The sequence below is a fragment of the Falco cherrug genome, chromosome 13, assembly GCF_023634085.1.
Source record: "Falco cherrug isolate bFalChe1 chromosome 13, bFalChe1.pri, whole genome shotgun sequence".
NCBI classification, from domain to species: domain Eukaryota; kingdom Metazoa; phylum Chordata; class Aves; order Falconiformes; family Falconidae; genus Falco; species Falco cherrug.
In genome coordinates, this window is record NC_073709.1 from 15,664,803 (window position 1) to 15,687,267 (window position 22,465).

The 22,465-nt window shown below is 37.9% G+C and overlaps 1 protein-coding gene across 3 annotated transcripts in view; it reads left to right on the forward strand.

Annotated features, from left to right (window-relative positions):
- ZFAND3 (zinc finger AN1-type containing 3) overlaps positions 1–22,465 on the forward strand; it is a 147,012-nt gene that overhangs the window by 77,253 nt on the left and 47,294 nt on the right. For all 3 annotated transcript variants that reach the window (XM_055725538.1, XM_055725539.1, XM_055725540.1), the window contains one exon: positions 17,371–17,550. In XM_055725538.1, the coding sequence (XP_055581513.1) occupies positions 17,371–17,550 (180 nt within the window). The remainder of the gene's footprint in view (positions 1–17,370; positions 17,551–22,465) is intronic.

The window sequence follows — 22,465 nt, forward strand, 5'->3', positions numbered from 1 at the left end:
GTGGAAAGCTACAGCTTTCTGTTCTTCACCACGTGAAATTTGATGAAAGCTTTTCAGTCTGCTGTCATTGAACAGGTAATGAAGATAATAGAAACTCTGTTTTCTCAGCATCAGAATAGCAAGCTAAGATTTGTTTCCTTAAAGAAACTATGAAGAAGAGTTCAGAATAGTGGAAGGATAGCTCTATACCTTTACTGAACATCCAGGTCTTTCTAAAGGTGATACTGTCAGAGCCTCTGCTTTTGACAGGATTCAGGTGCATTGGGACTGCTTTGCCTTTGCCTAGCAATAGCATGTTTTGCTAACACAGCATGTTAAAAATAAAGTTGCTCTTACTGACTTCAAGCCTTTTTTTTCCTTGTGCTTGATAGGAGAAGAGAATAACTAAAGAGAAGGAAAGTAGAATTATACTCAAGTGAGAAGACAATACAAATATGATTAACAACAGTGTTAATTTCCTTTTTGTAGAATATCTTTAAGATGTCATTTGTTTGGCGGTATTATCAAACAGGAGAGGGAAAAAAAAAAGTTGCAGGAAATGTCCATCAGTGTAAGATCTGATACTGCTCCCTAAAAATAAGTGATTAAAAGAAGTCTGTTGCTAAGAGGAAATACCTTTTATAGCACTGAAGAAAGCCTGGCAGGCAGTTAATGCAGAAAATCGTAAACATGAGTCTTGAATGTAGAAGCTGGTGACACATCATTTATGGGTGTGCACAACTGTCACTCTCCACTGAGCAATGTCTGCCTCAATTTAGCACGAATTAAGCAGAAAGCTCGAGAATCTAGCATTGCAGTGAATTTGACAGAGAAGCCTGTTCCTAGCAGCCTTTGTGACCAACACTTTTTAAAAAATCATTACTTTTCTGCTATTTAATGACCAGAGAACAGAAGTTTCATGTTTCTAAAACTACTTTGTTTTGAGGGAGTGTGAAAAAGGGAAGAGATTTCAGGTTTTATGAGCAAGAATAAGAGAAAGAAGCTCTAGAATCAGAAAGTGGTAATTTTTCCATACATCATGATGAGCTACTTTAGGGTCCTCTGGAAAAGGAGAGAAAAAGTCAGGCACTGAAAAGCTCATGCTGTCAGCCATGGTATTACTTTATTTGAATTTACACTAGTAATTTATTTGCAAAATAACAGGCTACTTAGGCATTGTTTAACATTTATAAAGGTGTTATAAGAGCTGTTTCTTTTCAGAAGGACCAGGTGAGCTCTTTTTCAGAAATAATTTAAAAAAAACCAAGTTTTGTTTGGCTAGAAGGGTCAGTATGACTAAGCAAGATACAAATGGCAAACCATACCATTTGCAAGAAAAATGGCTAATACCAGAATTTTCATATTAATTGATTTGTGGCATTGAATTCTTCACACACTATACTCTTGTCTTGTTTCTTTGCTGATTTCTGTTCTTCTTTCCTTAGCTTCATTCTCTTTACAGTGTCGCTTGCTCTCTTCAAACCATTTCTTGTGCAGAATTGAACAATTCCTAAATAATTTTTGAAACTGAGTAAAAGAATGTTTGTACAGGGCCAGACAAAGCTATCAATAGCCAGCACCCTGTCATCAGTAGTGGCCAAGAGCACCAGACTAAGAAAACAGGGCAAACTGTTCTCAAGACTTTTAAGAATACTCACCAAAAAGACCCTTCCTAAATCTGAAATGAATGTAGGCTTCCTGACTTTGTCATGCATTTCCAGCATGAAATTGGGCAAGTGGCTTAACTTTCTTCATACACAGCTTTTCCCTATCTCTAAAGGCAGTTGGATACCCTTGCAAAATGGTTATAAAAAGGTAACTAACAGCACTGAAAGTGTATTTACAAATACTGAAAAGATCACTTAACAATAAACACAAACTTTACTTTCAGACATATAACACGGGATGTTTTTTACTCTAAATGATATACAATTCAATATAAAGCAGCTGGAAATAATCCAGTTGAATGTACTATGGAAGCTTGGATTTTATCTGTCACCTCTGCCACCACAGTCTCTTTTGGGGCACTGATTTATTTGTCTTGGTTTTTCAAAAATTCTTTTAAATGTGCAGATTTAAATCTACTATGCCAAGCAGCATCACAGACAGAACTCAGTTTGGTGGTAATTTAATAAAGCAGAATTCGACTCAGGACAGACTAGGCAAAGAAGTAGTAGCACAGCTGTTAGTATAAATGTCTGCTAAATACAAAACGAGCGTTCTTCCTAAAATTAAATATGAGGTATTGAAATCTTGTAATTGAAAGTTGAGCTTCTGTAATCACACTGTTCATCCCAGATGCAGCTGACACGTTCTAATATAGCCTGGGGAACTTAAAAATGAAGGAATAAGCAGGAAGCCAGACCAGTGTTGCAGTCAAGATTGAATTACCTTCTGAACTGGGAACTGGAGGAGATCGTAGATTGAGGTCCCAGTGTGTTGCAGAGGTCACAAATTCATTAACAAGGGAGTATGTTGATGGAATTGAGTATTTGTAGTGCTAATGTGTTCTTAGTCGTTGCTGAATTTGGCAGGAAGAAGATAGGGCATAACCAGAAACACTCTTGAGGCTGTGAAATCAAGTGCAGATTTGCAGGCTTGTCTTTGTGAAGCAAGATTTATGATTCAAAGTTTGAGTTCCTGCAGAATATCAGTGTAGTTAGCATACAAGCCTACAAATTAATTTCTAAGTTAAAATCTTGGTGAAAACATGAATCAACTTGGAATTTATTGCTAGGAAAAAAACCCTCAAACATTAAGCTGTAGATTGATTTAACCATCTGAAATACTTTCATTTTAACTCTGTTCTCAGTTGAGCTGCCGCTGTTATTTGCCAGAAATCTTAATATATTAACGTTTACAGAATCCTTGGACAAGTAAGGGGAAGATAAATATTCTCTAAAGTTGAATTCTAGAATATCAGCTGCAGCCCATTTTTTATTTAAATAAACATATAAAACATCTTTGTGTGTGTGTCAGTAGATCCTAGAAATAATCCAAGTCATAAGTGTTTCTAGTGTTCCTTTCCCATATAGAAAAAAAATATTCCATTTTCTTCCATTTTAACCTGCACTAAATAAATTTCTTTTGTTGAAGTTTATTTTATATATAGGCATAAAAATGTATCTGGTGTCATATCTTTCACTATGGTCCTACTATATGATTATGAGAGTAAAATCCATCCTTCAGAAAGATTCTGAAGTTGTTTGCCTCAGACATATTTTACTGTACAGACAATTAGGCAGCATTAAAATGTTACCTTGAAGCATTTTAGATGAGGAAGAACAGTGGGAAGTCAGCCACAGAGTGTTGTTACCTGTTAGATTTACTGCTGCTGTTTCCAAGCAAACCCCATTTAATAAGGAAAACTTTACTCCTTTTTTTTTTTTTTATTAAATACATTTATGCTTCTTCAGCAAGATCAGATTTAACATTGGAGAAGTCTCCTGATAAAAGCTACCATCTGACGCTCATATATCGAAGAACGTGCAGACTTGAATTAGAAATAGCCAGTGCAGTGTATGACAGGTTTCTTCTTCTGAAGACCGAAGTTGGTGTAACCTGTATTTGAAGTGATAGACACAGGAAAACCTAGTGCTGTCTTTTTCATCAGTGTTTCTTTTTGCTGTTAGTTTGAGTCTTGTAGGTATTAGCTGTTCAAACACAAGGGGGTTGGTTTTATTCCTTATTTGTGCAGAACAGGTGGAACCACTATAAAGCATGATGGCTGAGGTTGTGGGATAATTTATTTTTTTTCCCCATGTATAGCTGGGTTGCCCACCACGGTCAATACAGGCAAGTGTTTCAAGAGAGTGGTGTAGGCACTTAATATTGTGCTGGTTTTTCTCCTTCTGTAGGCATTCCAAATCTTTTTTGAGTTCCATCTGCCTTTGTCCACTCACAGTTGTGCACAAATGAAATGCACTTAAACATTGTTGGCATCATTCCTTTGTCCTTTAGGAAAATGTTCTTCTGGTTATTCCCACAAATTTATACAACAGAATTTACTGAAGATGAAATCATATCAGTCCTGCTTCTGCAACCCTTTCTTTCTTCTATTTAATTTATCCATGTTTCAGGTTTGATTTGCTGAACTGATTCATGCAAGATAGCAAGATGATGCCACTTCACAGTTCTGTGGTTTTCTCCCTGCTGAAGAATGTAGAAGTTTCTGTTTTGGAAAAAAAAATCTGTAGTGGTCACTGATCATATGGAAGATGAACATTTCTTTTGGCTTTGTGTTACGGGTCTGAACGAGAGGATAAAGGGCAGGGGGGTTTGTTGATTGTTTGAGGTGGAAATGATGGGTTAGTTGCCAAGTTGCTTCTGTTAAATAGATAATCGAATTTGTCGTAGCAGCAATTAGTCTAAAGTGGATATACATAACGAGATACTTCAGAGTGTCTTTACAGAAAATAGGAAGCTGGTTCCTACCGATGATGATCAAACAGAATGGAAATTGATGTGCAGGGAAGGAAGTTTTTGGGAAATGCAATATAATAGAACACTTCCCTCTGGTGGCAGGCGTTACATAGTCTGTTGTATCACACACTGAACTGGGAACTTCATGGGGGGGGATGCTCTGACTGCTCGTGAAGAACTAGTAGAACATTTTTTAAAGATAATTGAATGCATATAGGGTTTCCTGCCACTCAGCTCTTTGAGTATAATGGGGGAGGGTTGAGCTGCTTGACCCAATTTGTTCCAAGTTTGTCAGTTAATTACATTTTTCTGTTACCCTCCCGTCTTGCTGCTGGGTTTGGTTGCCTTTTGCCATTGTTGCTGGGCTGTAAGGATAGGCTCTATGGATGTTTGTGCTTTAAGAAGGTAATCAGAACAGCATGTGTGAAACAGCTAATAGCTTCTAGCAATCATTTGGCTCTTTCTGAAAATTTATTCATCCTTTAATTCATTCATATTTAGCTGTTTGATCTGAATTTTATGTGCCTGTCCTCACTTAGTTTCCAAAGTAGTGCCTGTAATTACTTGTACTTGGAACGCAATTAGCCACCCTAACTGGAGGAGAAAGGCTGTTTTTAGCTGTTTATCTTGTAGTTTATTAATGCCAAGAAGCAGATAATTTCTAATATTTTCTCTATAAGCTTTTCAGAAGATGGGTTCAACCTATCAATCGATACAATGTGAGCCCCTGAAGAGCCTGTTTAATTGTTATTTCTAGCTCTGTTTAGGCATAACAAAAAATGCTTCAAAGAATGCTTTCAAATGCTTCTTGAAAGCATATTTGAGTTCATTGCTTTTCATGGCCATTGCACTTCGGAAAGTGTAACAAACTAGCTGAATGTGTGAGAATAACATTTTTTTATCCTTTTTTTCTTTTTCTGTTTAGTAAGCATTTCAGGATGATTTTTACTGTTGTTCTTTCAGAGCGTAATGAAAACTGTTCTTCCCCTGCCACCAGGTTGAACACTCAACATATTTTTTTTGCTGGTTTCGTATATCATTAATAAAGAACCTGTGAAACCTTGTAAATCTCCTCTGAGGCTCTAGATGAAAAACAAAAAAACCAGGGCCTTTCTGTGAGTAGGAGTCCTAATTCCATGGCCGTGACACTGCTAAACTTGTAGAAACGGAACTTGGAACATGGAGCTTGGTCACATGAATCTGTTTACATGTGCAGAATCCCAACGTTACCAGCATTTAATTAATGTGTTGTTTAAGGTCAGCACTTCACTGCTTTTGATTTAGAGATATATGCTTTCCAACTGAAGACTCCCATTGAAGGGATTCCAGATCTACTGCGCCCAGTAACAACCATTTCCAATCCAGAGCTCTGGAAAGGGCACTGGTGAAAGGCTAGTTTTCTCATATCCAGTAACTTGCAAGTGGTAGCATTTGAAGAAGTGAGATTATATCAAATCACAACTCATGGACATGAGAAGCAAAAGGATCATTTTCTTATGCTTTTTTTGTTTATTGCACTTTCCCTCTATTTCCATATTAAAACATAGACAAGAGTATGTTTTTTTTAGCCAGTTTCAGCAGTGATCCTCCAGCACTGTGCTTTAAATTCACATGTATTTCCTATATAAAAAAAGTGAATTCAGGAGTGTTTTTATCCTTCTTTTCCACTGGGGGGACAGGAATGTGTCATTCTGAGAAGAGTAGTTTTTCCATTCCTTTTCCTTTTCTACACTTCTTTTAATGTAAAGAAAGCAGAGAAGCATCTAAATATTGAAATAGTCAGCATTTGTAAGAGAAAAAAGTTAAAAAATCCATAAGCTTTAGATATGTACTCACTAAATTACTTATTTTGCAGCCATTTTATCCTGATTTCAAATTTTGAGATGTGTTACAACTATTTTCTTTGGGATTAATTGGCTAATAATGAGAATGTGTGTTGTCATAGACTTGAATTTAACATTTCTACTACCTTCTTCTAGATGACAATTTTATTGAATGAAATAATAAAAAAAAAGTTGTTTTTATTAACTCAAAACTTCAGCATGTTTTGTTGCTCACAGAGAGGCCTAAGCAATGTTTATTTTATTTAGGCAGTTCTTTGATATCTGCACATACTCATATTTTTGTTCCTAAAAGACTGGAAAAGAAATACATATATTTCAAGTTTGCTGGAAATAAGCGAGGGGTGCTTCAAGTGGGGTTGAGTTTCTGAGCTATAGTTTTCCATAGTGAGTATTTAAAGTAAAACAGTGGTTTGCAGCAGCTGCATCTAGTCAGTTTGCTGTGTTTGACCTTTTGGATTCATAAATCTAGATCAGCTTTCTTCTCCTTGGTCCTTGAACTTCAGCAGTTTTTTGTCAGCAGGCTGAACACCGCTTTTGTGCATTTATGTATGATTACAGAATAGGATGGAGGGGATAGTAAGTGGGAGACTGTAGCTACTTCCTTAAGCTCCTGGACTCCTTTGGGAAGTCAGTAAAATGTGGAGCTTGAAGCTAAAGTAAGAAGGTGTCTGATGAGTTTCCAGTGAGCTTTCGCACTTGTGTGAGATTAAAACATGACCTGGGTTTTTTTTTCCCCTTCATATTATTGTAGACTATTGCAGCCACTAACTGTTCTCATGAACTGCAACAATGGCAAAGTTTTTGCCCCCACAACTCTGAAGACTGACAGACTTGGGAGATTACTTTCCACACTTTTCTGTAGCTATTGCATACGAAAGGCAGGTATTTATTGCAACAAGTAGCATCACATTCCACTAATGTTGAGAAGGGTGGGAAGAAGCTCACCCTTATACTTCACCTCACCATTCATTGTGCACAGGTGCACATTTCAAAGGCTTGGGTTGGCTGTGGGGAAATGAGTGCCTGCTCTCCCTTCTCTTCCAGAATGGTCTTTAGCTCGACCTTTGGGCTATTCAAAGGAGATTGGGGAAAAGAATCTGATAAATGAGGAATTCAGAGGGATGTTTTGAGAGTTTCGGTAATGGTAGTTATTAAGGTGCCTTAACTGGAGGTGAGGGAGAGGGAATTGATGAGGGGTTTGTAGGTTAGTACTAAAAAGGTTTAATTTACTGTAGAGGCCTTTCATCCCTTGTGAAAATCCTAATGGTTTATAGTACAGTCAAATATTTGGAAATGCTTGAACTACAAATGAGACTATTATTGGCAGAAAATGAGGCAAACGTTCACTTTAATTGAAACCACATAAATTAGACTGGAGGAATTAATTAAAAAATAATAGACATGCCTTTTCAAATTGGAGGGTTCTCTCTAGGTATTGGAAAGGGCATGATAAGGTGACTTAAAAGATAGCTCCAGTACAAGAAAAGCTAATTGAAACATTTCTTTTAATAAAACTATATTATTTCCTATGTGCCTGGTGAATGAAGTGTCCAGAATAAATATGAATGGTAATTAAATTCTGTTTCTATCAGTTAACAGTCCCATTTTCAAGATCCGTCATATATTACAAAAGCACCTGAAAAAGTTCACTTCATTAGTTTATTTCATATGACTGTTGCAAAGTGCTTTGGTTGTGGGTTTATGAATCAGATCCTTCTAATAAAAGTGAATTATTCTTTTATTCTTCCCCTTTAGGAGCATAGATATAGATGTATTGTCACACTGTGAATTTAATTTGAAATGGGACATTTCTTACTAATTTGTTTGGTTTCATAAAGGGATACTAGTACTAAAGGAATTGTAGAGGTAAAGATACAGATGTTTAGGGGAGTGGTAGAGCTGCAGTTATTTGTAGGTTGTATGCTGCTCTTAGTCAATTTTAAACTTAGACTTCTGAGTATTTCCTAGAATTTTGTCTTGTCTGGTTGTAAATGCTCATGTTACACGTTTTCCAAGTTGTATTTGAGAATAAATTCTGTAGATCACAGCTGCTTAGATGTTTTCCCCGGGTACTTTTTTTTTTTTTCTTTAACTCTCCTATATTTAATTCTATCATATCTTCACTGTTGTATTACCTTCAGATCATGTTAAATGATTGCTCTTCTTAAGTGCAAATGGATCCTTCAAATGGCAGCAGCCAGTTAGATTTACAGACTAATTCCGTGACCTTGTATCAGCTTACTTTTGTTGGCTGTTGGGTACCAGTTTCTTGTTTCTTGCTGGAGTTGGTCAAGTTATTGTCATGGCTATCTTTTGCAGTGGCACTATGTAAAAGTCCATGACAAGTTGCCCACTTAGTTGGTGTTTTACTAGTAGTCTGTTTTGGTAAATGTTCTTCCTAAAGAATTCCCACTCTACATATCGTTGCAAAATAAAATATTTCTTGCAGTCATGACCGAGGAGTGGTCACTTTGTTTAAAGTTGATGCTTTCACCTTGGATTATTGCCAGTATCCTTTGATACAGGTTCAAGGATCCGTACAGTGTCAATTAGTTGAGGTATAAATAAATTGTCTTAGTATCCTAGTTCCACTGTCAGATGCAGGTGCTGTATAGCTAGCCCCTCACTGGTTTTGCAATGTCATAGTACCTTTATATAGTACTTTCTCACCGTATGTGCTCTGTAATGAATTAAAGTATGATTGCTAACTGTGGACTTGAGGGATTCTGTAACAGGAAATTTAAAGTGGATTGTTAGAATAGTAGTTTACTCTTCATAGCTTCACTACTTTGGATCCTGTGATGACAGGCAATATGTATTCTTCTTTAAGTTGGTGAGTTTTATGGAATAATGGAAGTTCAGTTGCAATAATGTAAGCATGCTACTTCAAGTAACAATAGGAAATGTGACCAAGGGTTTTTAAAATGTTATGTACAGGGATTTTCAGTGACCTTGTAGTGGTTTGACCCTGGCTGGATGCCAGGTGCCCACCAAAGCTGCTCTATCACTCACCTCCTCAATTGGACAGGGGAGAGAAAATGTAACGAATGGCTCATGGGTCGAGATAAAGACAGGGAGAGATCACTCAGCAATTACCATCACAGGCAAAACAGACTCAATTTGGGGAAATTATTTTATTTTTTATTCATTCATTCATTCAAATCAGAGTAGGTTAATGAGAACTAAAAATAAAAACTTAAAAACACCTTCCCCCCACCCCTTCTTCCTTCTTGAGGTCAACTTCACTCCCGATTTCTCTGCCTTCTCCCCCCAAGCAGCACAGGGGAATGGGAATAGGGGTTATGGTCAGTTCATCACACGTTGTCTCTGCTGCTCCTTCCTCCTCACGCTCATTCCCTGCTCCAGTGTGGGGTCCCTCCCACAGGGTGCAGTGCTTCAGGAGCAGCCGGCTCCAGCACGGGTCCCCCGCAGGGTCCCAAGTCCTGCCAGCAGACCTGTTTCAGCATGGGCTCTTCTCTCCGTGGGTCCACAAGTCCTGACAGTGAACCTGCTTCAGCGTGGGCTTCCAGCAGGTCACAGCCTGCTTCAGGCCCATCCACCTGCTCCAGCGTGGGGTCCTGCATGGGCTGTGGGTGCATCTGCTACACGGTTCATCTGCATGGGCTGAGGGGGACAGCATGTCTCAACATGGGCTTCACCACGGGCTGCAGGAGTATCTCTGCTCCAGCACCTGGAGCACCTCCTGCACTGACCTTGGTGTCTGCAGAGTTGTTTCCCTCACAGAGTCTCACTCCTCTCTCTGGCTGCCATTCTGTTGCACATTCCCCTGCCCCATCTTAAATACGTTTATCCCAGAGGCTCTACCACTGTACCTGATTAGCTCATCCTTGGCCAGCAGCGGGTCTGTCTTGGAGCCGGCTGGCATATTGCCTCCATTGAGCTTGGGGGAAGCTTCTGAAGCTTCTAGCAACTTCTCACAGAAGCCACCTGTGTAGCCCCTCTCCTACCAAACCTTGCCACGCAAACCCACTACAGCTTGTTCCCGGTCAGTACTGAAATAGCTACAGTAAACAAGTTGTTAACAGGCAGAGCAAGGAGTGTTTGTTTTGTGGGGAAGCTGCTCTCAGAGGATACTTTTGCAGGTGATAACAAAATTCCTTTCATCAATTCAGGATTTCACAACTACTTTGAAGGTGGTGGGGTCTTGTGCTGTAAAAATGGCAATTTTTTCCATTGCAGTCATGTAAGGTGTTATAAGCCTGGTTAATACAGTCACTGTAAATTCTTCTCACTTTTTAAGGAAAAGAAATGCAGTTTTGTATAAAAGATGTCTGCATATTTATTAATGACCGTGAATCTTAAGTTGAAGGTCATCTGTAATAATGTTATGCTTGTTGTCTTGCTAGCCTTTGTTTATTAGATATTCATGAATTTTCTTGCTAAATAATAGGCGAAATCTGGTAGTCAGATCTGATGCTCCTCTGTAGCTTTAGGAGAGAGTTATTTTATAGTGTCAGAAGAAAGAAGGCCTATTACAGAATGTCATCTTTAAGCAAGAGTTGTGGGGTTTTTTGTTTGTTGGGTTTTGGTGTGGTGTTTGGTTTTTTTTAGAGAAAAACACTTCAAAACAAAGTATCGTCAGATTTCCGGGGGGACAGGAACATAAAAAAAAAGAAAAGAAAACCTCCAAACAAACAAAACCCCCAAAAAACTTGATCATGTTAAATATCCCAGTAATTTTACAAGTGTGGCAGTCTTATTAGATAGCTTGATCCTAATTCCTGAATGATAAGTACATGTAATTGCAGCTGCATTCTCACTGTCTGTTTGCCACCCTTAGAGATCCATCTTTTTTTTTTTAATTTATTTTTTCCCTTTTCCTAGTATTTTTTCTACTTATTTGAAAAGGAAATAAAATGCATATGGAAAAACTCAATTTATGCAACATACAAATCTCAATATTATTTAAAACTATCAATAATATGTTGTTATCTAAAGAAGTACAGCATGAAGGGTAACTAAGCATAAAGAACTCTTGAAGAAAAACTGGAAAAAATGAAAAGGTTTTATTTATGAGTAAAAACCTTAAGAGCTGAGGGGCTTTCTTGTACCACATGCTCACAATTCTAAATAAACCTCAGTTGTACAGAAAACCCATCTTTCTTTTATTTTTGCTGGTTTGTTAATTCTCTTTGTACTTTGTGCTTATCTGTGATAGTGGCGAGCTCTGCCGATACCCCATACAAGTATATACTGCAATAGTTATTTCACACTCTCTGGTCTAATTTTCAATTCATCCACCTATAGTTCCTATTATTATTGTAGATGTATTAAGAAATATCTTTTTGTATATGTGTATATGTTATATACTGTTTATATATTTATAAACATAATTTTGTACAGTACTTACCTCTGATTCTGTTTTATGATCTTAGTTGTCTTCTAATACAAACACTTGTGCAAATTCTGTGGTGCATTTCCCCTAAGGGCAGGATATCTGTGTTTATTCTGCAAGTGGGCTTGTGCACCTTTCTGCCTGTGTGTTATTTAAAAAGAAAAATACTGAAGCAGTCTTCCCAAGTGGAGTTTTATTGCTAGTCCATTATTGGAGCTTTAGATTGCATTCAGATATAAAGGAAAAGTTTTATTCATTTCAGTCTAATTTATTATGCAAAATTTAGTTATATATGAATGACATTTGAAATGTGTTCATAAGCTATGAAGCAGAAAAGTCCAGTGAAGAGTTCTCAATAAATTAGTAAATGAAATCTTTAGGACTTACAGTACTATACCATGGTCATATATGAACAGCTTTTCCAGAGACCTGAAGGAAAAAAAAAATATGATGCAATAACTTAAAATAAACATTTCACTGTAGCAGTTTCAGTGTCGAAATATTTGTGTTACTTCCCATAGCGTACATTCAAAATGCAATTTCTTTTAAGTGTGGGACTGTTTTCTGATTAGAATAAGGTAGAAGTGTGTATGTTTTGTATGTTGGGATTCTAATGGACTAGCAGACATTTGCTGTGACACTAACACGTTAATTTATGCTCTGTAAAGGAACAAGATGCACTGGTAATAAAATGTGCAGATTGCACATTTAATGTAGTATAAGAAGCAAACACTCTCCAAATAACTTTTTTTGCTAGTTCATACTGTGAAGTTATGGGAGCTGTAGGACTGAAGAATAAAGAAGTGGTGTAATACTGCCCATCAACAAAAATAATTACTTTAAAGGCTCTAATTTTCTCTTCTTAGTATACTCTTTACTCTGACGCTTCTCACAACATCCGTAATTTATTTGAATGAACCCATTTCTTATTAATGAAAACATCTGTTTCGAACCAGAGAATGGGGAAGTATTTGTAACCTTGACTCTCAAAATAAACCAGAAGGATAGCTTAAGTTTAAGACCCTTTGGGAGTTTCATACATCTTATGATTTCTTATACCATAGCATGAGTGCAAATGAGAAAAAGCTCTGGCTTAGTATTAAGTCATTTCATGTAATAGTTTGACATGCCCCTCTTTTTCAGAATAAAATGCTTTATGACACACTGATACTGCTTTTATTTGCCTTTACCGCAAGTTTCAACTGATTGTAATCACAGAAATTACTTGACCAGAAGCTGAAGGGTTGTTCCCTGCTTAGTTACAGACCCCATACAGTTAAGCAAAAGTGTGGACTCACTATTTCCTTAGGTGTTTTGTTGGATATTGATGGCTAAAGTAAACTAAATACTGGAATTGTGACGGATTTTTTGAGTCACCGCATCAGGAGTATTTTGGGTGATGGAAGAGGCTGGATATTGTAAATATTTGTTAGTTGGATGAATATATTGGGAAGGCTCTTTCTGATTGCTTACCCTAACCTGGTAACAGTAACTGCACAAATGTACCAGGGAGTTTTAGTCCTGTTCACAAGATGTGATTTTGCATTGCACCTCTGGTTTTATGGGTTAGAATCAGAAGCTGTAAAGGCAGTGGCTTTCGTTATCAATGCTACTTTACGAGTACAAATGGACAAAAGATTGTCTTGCAGAAGATCTTCTGAAGTCTGGAAACAAATCTGGCTTCTTGCCTTTCTTTTAGTCTAAACTATTTGAATTTACTGTCTATATGTAGTGTATGAAATGTTTGTCTATATATGCACATTTTCATTGTTTTGCTTACAAAGAACTCCTAAGTAAAAAAACCAAAACCAACACTCTTACTGTTCACATCTCGTGCATGAAAGCCCTGCCTGAGATTTTCTTCTCCTGCTGAGACACTGGGTGCAGCCCCCTTAAACTCAACAAAGCAAAAGGGTTTTGGGGCTAGGAGACTGGCAGTGTTGCTGCTTACTACTAGCAGCTTCTTTACTGTGCCGTAGTGGTTTGTTGGATGTATTTCACGTATTTTACTGATAGATCTTGCGTCTATCGGTATTCCCAGGCAGGAAATGGCTCATTTTCACGTTATTTTGGTGCTGACTCCATCTTGTACCTAACACCAGGATATTTTTTAAAAAAAATAATAATTAGCCACTAAAAAAAAACAAAACCCAAACCTGAAGGCAGTGGAGAAAGGGAGATAATGTTGACAAAGTGTTTTCTGGAAAAATTGAGAAAGTTTGTTTCCAATAAACTGTGTACCTGTGAAGTTTCTGTAAAAAGTTACAAAGTTGCATTGCACTAAGTAGGAAAGGGTAACGTGGGTTTGATGGATTTTTGCTCAGGCATTGTGCGTTTTCACACAGATTTTGCTAGCGCACTGAAAGTCTCAGTAAAAACGAAGGAAAAAATTAAATGAAAGTATTTTGCATGCATCTCTAGTTAAATAGAAATTTATGGAAATTATGATTAATGTCTTGCCAACTCTGGTTCTGTTTTTCCTTCGTTTGAGACTATTAGGAGAGGTCATTGTTCTGTCAACAGAATTACATTCTGATTTTAGTCAGAATAAAGCCTCTCTTTCAAAACTTGCCAGGGTCCTGTGTGTGTATTTTTGTTTTGTTTTATTTGTTAAGCAGTTAAGGCTTAACTGGATTTATTCAGACACAGGTCTCCTGTAGTCGTTGCCAGCTTTAAGTGTGCTTGGGGGGAGATCAAGGTGATCTGCAAGTTATTTGTGTTAACAAGAAGCCTGGTTAACAGAAGCCAAATGCTGTCCACCGATACACAGAGCAAATATAATAAAGCTCATCCAGTATGTCATTAGAAATGTATTTGTACCAGGTAAATACTGGACCACAAATGATAAAGTGGTATTTCAGAAATCTGTTCATAATTTAGGTCAAATTTATTGTATCAACTATGTTACTGAATAGGTCTTGTGTTGCTGTTGACACCACATTACTAAAGCAACTGTTAACAATTTGCTGTAGTGTAAGTAAGTAGTACAACTTAGTTAGGGTTAGTATCTCTTGAGTGCTTGAGATCAGCAGACTCAACATTTCCCTCAAGTATTCTTGACTGCAGTGAAAAAGTGGTTAAAAAGGGGGGATTGGAGACATTCTGAGGTGCCACATAACTGAGCAGGCTAAGACTTTTTGGAAAGTTAATTTTTGCAATCTGAGTAAAAGTTTGTTCTGAACACGTGCTCCTGGATTCATGGAGGCAAAGAGCATTTAACTGCCATGGCAGGTTTTACTGCCGTGTGACAGGTCTGAACGGTTTCACTAGTATGCTTGTTGGGAAATGCTGTCACTGAGTGACCATTTTTGACAGGCTTTTATGGTCTCTTTGAAGTTGGAGAATTTATCGATAGGTTGCAGAAGTGAATAGTTTTCCACAAAAAAAAAAAAAAAAAAAAAGGAAAGAAAAAGAAAAAAGCCCACCTTGGTCAATGTGCTCTTAAACTTGCAGCTTTGAGAGACACAATGCAGCAGTAGTACTTACCATACTATCACTAAGGGAGTGTCAGGACTTTTATCTACATCATTTTGAAAAAATGTTGTTTCTTTGGAAATGCTTTTTGTGGGTGACACTGAGCTAATGCAGTCTAAGTATTTGCAGCTGTCTAGCAAAAAAACCCAAAACAAAATAGTGTCTGAGAATTTTTAACTTGCTGGATTTAAATATGTATCATAGTATCGCTGTTTTGTAACTCTACGCTTCCTTTTTAAATGCATTTTATAGATTGCTCACTGTGTATAATATTGAGCCTACCCATTATTTTTGCTCTGCTCCTTGAAGATGGAGTTGCTTCTACTTCTGGTACATGTGCACAGCACTGCCTTGGATGCAATCTCATGTAAAACACAATCATTGTAGCCACTTGACATTTGCAGGCAATGTGAAATTTTAATTTATTTTCTGTACTGGTTATTTATAGGCTGTTGGTTCCCAAAACACCTCCAGCTGTGAGCTCCCCTTCTGTTAGGACTGTGGCATCAGTAGAGGCGTGAAGAGCTGGGTGTTTTCTGGGGTGGTGGCTCCAGTTATAATCGCTGCAGCTGTCTGATTGTGGCTGGTGCAGAATCCCAAGTGCTTGAAGCTTTCTTGACTGCACAAACACACTAATAATATCCAGGAGCCCAACTTGGGTGCAACTATGTGCATGATAACTAGTGAGGCCTGAGTAGGACATCTTCCTGAGTCCAGTAAACCCATCCCTGACAAAAAGCATCCCACCAGTTTCTCAGAGCTGTGTTATGGAGGTTGATGACTTCTTGTCTGCTGCCTCTCTCCTCCTCCTTGGCTTTAAGCTTGTTCTTCTCCGAGCTGGACTTCTGGCTGACTCTTCCACAGCAGAAGTTACAGCTTAATTTGTCTGGCAAATCACTTAAATCCTAAATCACCATTTAGGGACTGTTTGACTACAGTGCTTCCCAATCCCAGTGAGTCATGTTGGCAACCTGTGTTTCTAACACATCATCATCCACAAATTTTTATGGACTGCTGTGTTTTCTTCTCTGTCATGACATAATAATGAGCAACCGAATACAGATCTATTTATGTGTTTGCCTAATGAATAAATTCTGCCTATGTAATATTTTTTTAGATGTATTTAGAAATACCAAAAAGTGATGTGCTTAATCTTCAGCTGTCTCTTTAAAGGGAAGAGGTGCCTTTGCATTGTGAGAGTAACTGGTTGTTAAGCAAAGCAAAATCCACTTGGCCGGGAGGGGTGTTCCCCAGGGGCATCCAGTGGCAGAATTGCTGGATTGAAACCCATTGGTGTAGCTGGTAGGAACTGAGATTAATGCTCTAATCTGTGGGGTATCAGGAAGTGTGGTTTTGGGAAAAAACCCTCAAGGAAGGATTTGCACTTAGAAAAGAGTATTTCCCCTCAGACCTGATTGTGCTTTGGAGGCAAGGTGAGCCTGAGGATGGCATCTCTCAAAGACATGGTATTTGGACTATGGGGGCAGTTTGGAGACTTAGTATAACTTGGGACTTGCTGACCAAAAAAAGGGGGTGGGGGGTGGGGAATGGGGGGAGAATGAGAACTTTGAAGCCAGATCATTTGTGCGAAGCTTTAATGTAATGTACCAGTTTACTTCCCATATCTATCTCCATGGTCATAAATCAGTGAGCAACTTTTAATATCAATGTTGGAGTAAGTGAAGGAAGGAGGAACCCGCCCCCGCCTCGCCCCCCCCGCCCCCCCAAACCCCCATCAAGCAAGTGATGCAAAGGCAATCCCTCACCAGCTCCCCACTGCTAACATGGAACCATAGCTGTCTGCACTAGGTTTCCCAAAACCTACTGGTGGGTTTTTACAAAACAGCAGCGAGAAGTATTGTTTTTAGAGAAGTGTAACATTTCCTTATACTTGTAGTACATGCCTTAGTTCTTCCCTCATTGGAAGTTTGTTCGTTTATGCATTTGTATGTGCTTTGTGTGAACTATTTTTAAAATTATGCTGTGTGCTGTGTACTGATAGATGCAGTGGTAAACTGTGGGTGCTCTTGAATGGCGGGGGAAAGAAGACCTTTGTGTAGTTCTGAAAAATGTTTATTGTTCTTGAACAACCCATAACTTCTAAGGCATTGTAAATCTGAAGTAAAAACATGAAGGCTACTCTTTGTGCTGTATGAGATGTACAAATAATCAGAATGATGATACCTCTGGCAGTGGTTTTTGGGTTACTTTTCTTATGCTGAGGGGGAGGTTTTGTATAAAATTGGATGATTAGCTTGAGCAAATGGGTGATGTATGAAATCTTGGTTTTGATAGATTTCCAGAAGAAGCAGCCAGATGATGACTCTACTCCCAGCACAAGCAACAGCCAGTCAGATTTGTTCTCTGGAGAAACGAACAGTGACAACAGCAATACCTCTCTAACCACGCAGGCCGCTAACTCCAACCAGCAACTTTTGACAGAACTGAATGTAACTTCACCGAGCAAAGAGGAATGTAAGTGCACAAGTCCTAAGTGACAGCAAAGGAGGCTTAAACATTTTGCTTTGTTCTCAGGCTTGTGTTGCCCTGACTCCCTTTGGAAGTAAATGGCCTGGTATTTGGGGTGAAGAGAAGGGTTAGAAATTATTCACAAAATAGGCATTGATGGCTTTAACCAAAGGACAAATTGAAAGGGGTTGCAGGAGTTTCTAACTATACAGCTGTTTGAACTGCAGTACACGATTTAATAACGATTTTGTGGCATGCTCATTTTGAGAAACTCCTCGCTTTACTGGTAAATAAATACATATATTCTAGGATAAACACCAGTATCTTGTGAAATTTGACTTTAAAACCTTTTTTTTTTTAATTATTGCAATTGCACATAGCAGTGACTGTAATGCATGTTTGTCTAGACTGCTGCTAGGTTACTTGCATAAAACCCAAGTTTCATGTGGTAATCCATCTCTTCTTTCATGACCCATCTTTCTTCTTTATTGAACTCTGTCAGGCAAATATTCTCCCTGAAGGTAAGCTAAGATGTTAAAAACTGGCAAACACGGCGAGATAAAGTTGTCTTTTAAATTATTCTAAACCGCTATGTAAGTTTATCCTATGTGTAATATATTGAATTTTAAAATCTGCATTCTACAACTTAAGCTCAAATGTGTAATTTGTCGTTTCATTTTCCACCAAATGTAGTTTTATTTTTAGAAGGTGGTCTATGGAGAGAATCCCTCTTGAGCTGAGTTTACGTTGTGGTTGGTAAATAGATGTACACACTGCAAGAAAAACATGCTTATTTTTTAGTAGGAAATCTGCAAGAGCTACTCTGGTTCTTCAACCTCGAGGCAACTGCTGGAAATAGCAATGCTGACAAAGCACTAGAACTAAAAAAACCTTTAGTGTGCTGCACTTGTTTTCAGTTGTGTTAACTGTTTGCTTAGGATGCTTTGGCTGAATTACTGAAGTATTTATTCTGTTTACAGGTATGTAGACTTTGCATATATATTCTTTTTACTTACCTAGATTGGCTGTGGACAAAGACAGAGTGTTGTTTTGGGATTGTGGTAGTCTGTTAGGCTACTAATATAAAATTTTTAAATGAAGTTATTGTTTTCTATCTCTCTGTGAGAATATTGTCAGAAATACAGCAGGGTTCAAATGTGAATGTTCTGATAAGAGTTCTTCTAACAATAGTAAATGTGCCATATAATCCTCGTCTCTCCTTAGTGTACACGGCTGCTGCTGACCACCCATCATCTCTTCCTTCTGTCCAGCGCTTCTTCAGGGGAAGCCCGTAGTTTGCTGTAAAAACAAGGCCTTAAAACAACCTTCTTAGAGAATTCAGCAAAACATTATACTTCAGCAATACATGTGAGCGTTTACAGGGGCTTCAGCACCTCTGCTGGCCTATTAGCCAGGATCTACAGCGTTACCGGTGCTTTCTGCAGTGCTTACTGGGTCAGGTTATCTGAAAATTTGTTCAGTTAAGAATTAAATTGTGTTAACAACAAAGTGTTTCTGCTGTGACTGAGAAGGACTTGGGGGTAAGTGAGGTGGTGATTACAGGGATGGGAAGGAAGGAAGGAAATTAAATAGTGTCCTTCATCCTGAATTGCTGTGAGCTTGTGAACGTATACTGAAGGTGATGGATATTAAGGCAGCACAGCTTGCAGAGCATTTGAAAATATTACCTATAAAAAAAATTCTTTATGACTTCCTGCTGGGGTGATTTTAAGTGAAATACAGTGGAGAGATTTGTTTACAGCTTGAACGCTCTCTGTCTTCTCTCACATCCCCACTATCTCTTTAATGAAGCTTAATATCTTTTATCAGAAAATTATACACAGATGGAGATTTTCTGATTGTAATGGCCTTAGTGTGGAAGATTCTTTCCTGTAATGAAGAGTTCCCAAACTTTCAATGTCTTTCTGATTTTGAGGTTGTCTTTTTTCTGTGCAATATTTATTTTGCAGCAAGTTCCATAAAGCGTGCACTGCTCTCATTACAACGGTATTCTTCAAACACTGATATTGTGCAGTGCCATGCGATGATGTACAGATGTGCTGTTCTGAATAGGACTGTGGTAATTCACCAGAAATCAATATATGGGACCCTATCAAAGTACAGAAAAACTGGGGTATGCGGGAAGGATTCTTATGGTGGATTCCACTCCCCTCCCTCTCTTTCTTTTCAAGCTTTTGAGGACAGTCTCACCTCAAGGTATCTGCCCTAGTACTTGAGTCCATAGGGTAAGCGGATTGGACAGAATTGCAGCAAGTCATTTAGGCAATTAACAAATTCCATTCTTGTTATGACAACTGAAGAGAACCATAGAAAGCCCGTGTGGTAAGATTCATATTCTATGTCAAAGAAAGGGAGGGTGTGCTTTGTATTTGATTTTAAGTAGCCGTTTCCTTTTTTTAACACAGAATAAATGATACATGAGAAAAGTTCCTTGGACTGGATTTTTCAAGAGTTCAGTTTGGCAATGCGCAAGTATTTCTGCCTTTTTTTGTTAGCTGTTTTGATTTTATGTGAGAGTTGCATTTGCATTCCTGTCTTGTATACACAACTAGCTTGTAGTGACTTTCCATCTCCCGCCACCCTCAGACCTGAACAATCACCAACCCCAGTGGCTTCTTTGCTGATTAATAACTCTCCCCCTAGTAGAAGAAAGTTAGTTCTCAGTCTTACAGTTAAAATGAGCAAAAATGTGTTAAAGATTTATGCCCAGGGATAGTGACTCAAGCTTCAGGACTTTTTTTTTTCCCCTCCTTCACCTGTGTTTTGTTTTTATGAAGTATGACTTGTCACCAATTTCAAAAAAATGCTGTTGCAATTTAGAGGGGCATTAACATTCTAAAGAATTCTATTACTTTTTTCCTCCACATATGCTTTTTGAGTTGCCGTTTTCTATCCAGAGCCTTCAGGTCTCATCAGTTGCAGTAAGTGTTCTGAAATAAACTTTTGCAGGCAAGGAGTATGTTGATATTAGTATAGCTTTTCTAGATCTAGATTTGCATGAATTTTAATGATCTGTTTCTTAACAGATGGTTAGATTAGTCCAACTTTTGTTCTGCTGCTGCTTTATGTGCAGATGTTTCTCTTTTCAAGTTCTTGTATAGTTTACATCTATTATAATTTTTCCTTTTCATCTTCTCTCTTCATTTCGGAGGTCCTACTGGTAGTTTTTTCAGTGTCAGTCACCATATGAGCTGGTTGCTCTGTCAAAGATTTCTTTTTCTTACTGAGTGGGCAGGGGTTTTGTGTATTTTTAACAGACAGGAAAAAACAGATTTGACAATGGCCTTCACTTCTTTCTTTTCCTACCTCCAGCCACTAGCACTCTTAAAAAAAACTATCTTGTTAAGGAAGGTTCTGTGTATTTTGGTAAAGAAAAGGTCACGCTGCGCATGGAATAATTTTGCTTAGTTTCAGGCCTTCGTTGCTTTCTTTGGGGCTGTCACATTTTTCTGTGTGAGTGGACCTAAAGCTGGCGCTGTGCAGGTTTAAAACTAACTGTGTTGTTATGCGAGAGGAGAAATGTCAATGTGAACAACTCTGATGCTGGCAGCTGGATCAGATTTGATATTTCAGTAGTTCTTAGCTTTGCTTGGCATGATTTTATTTTAATTACGTGCTTAACTCTTACTGGCCTCCTTGAGATAGCAACAATCACAATTGAAGAAGGACAAAAGGAATATCTGATGTTTCTAGAAGAGTTGAGCGCTCTACATTTCTACGTGGAAGACTTTATAAGAAGAAACGTAAAGTTCTGAGATATTGCTGTAAATGTCAAAAAAAAATACTGGCAATTTCAGCCCAGAAAGATGGGGATGATTACTGACCATACCTTACCTCTACATATGCTGAATTTTAAAGGCCCAAATATGAATTTTTAGGACTGAATGTCTGTAAGTTTTGGCTAGTCACTGCATACCCTCCAGAATTTGAACCACTGCATGTCAAGCTAAGTGCTTAAAACATCATTAGTTCACCTCAAACACTTAAATTTGCAAGACAGGTTTGAAAAATTCTTTAAAACATTATTTTATTAAGTATTTGCCTGCATTGCAAGCCCTGAAATACCCCTGATTGTGAAGTTATTTTGGTGAAATTACTTTATGTTCATGAAATGTGCTGCATCTGAGACACATGCACCAGGCCTCTGTAAAGGGTCTCTGGCAGAAAGGTGAGAGACTGTTTTTTCTACTGCACCTATTGGATATTTATACTCTGAACTCCGTGGCTTGATGAAGCATGACTGTGTAAAAAGCTACATAGGCTATAGTACTAGAAACATAATTGTATTTTTTCTAATTTGGGGATTTAAAAAAATAATTACAGTTTTTTCAACATAACCTTATGAAAATTGGATAAACAAGGGCACTTTTCTTTCTGCTTTTGTTGAACGGCCTTCTCTCTGACACTATGCAAAAGCTTTCTACCAGTATAGAAAGACTTCACAGTTTTTGCGTTTTGCCTGGGTTTGTCAGCAGGGTCAGAGATGACAGCTTTCTTATGTATGCTCTGAAAATATTTTGTATTTTGGATTATTATTGTGATATCCTTAATTGCATTTTGTGCCTTTTAAGTAAGGACAGTGATTTTTAAAATGACAATTGCTCTTAGATGCTATCCATTTCGAAATGTCCTGGCTTTGAGAATTCAGTTGCTCATTGCCGTAGGAGTCAGTTTTGTACATCCTGTCTTTTTTTCTTTTTTCCTAATTCTGGCTATGGTGAACTTTGTTTTCTGACTCATCTCTGACTAAAAGTTATATGCATACCCACTTCTATAAAGTATTACATTTTCAAAAAGACCTAGCTACTTGCCTGTTTTTGTCTTGCTTGTAACAGATGGTTGTAGAAAATAATTTGCTTTGTTGCTGACCTGAGCTATTCTGATACTGAATTGTACATTT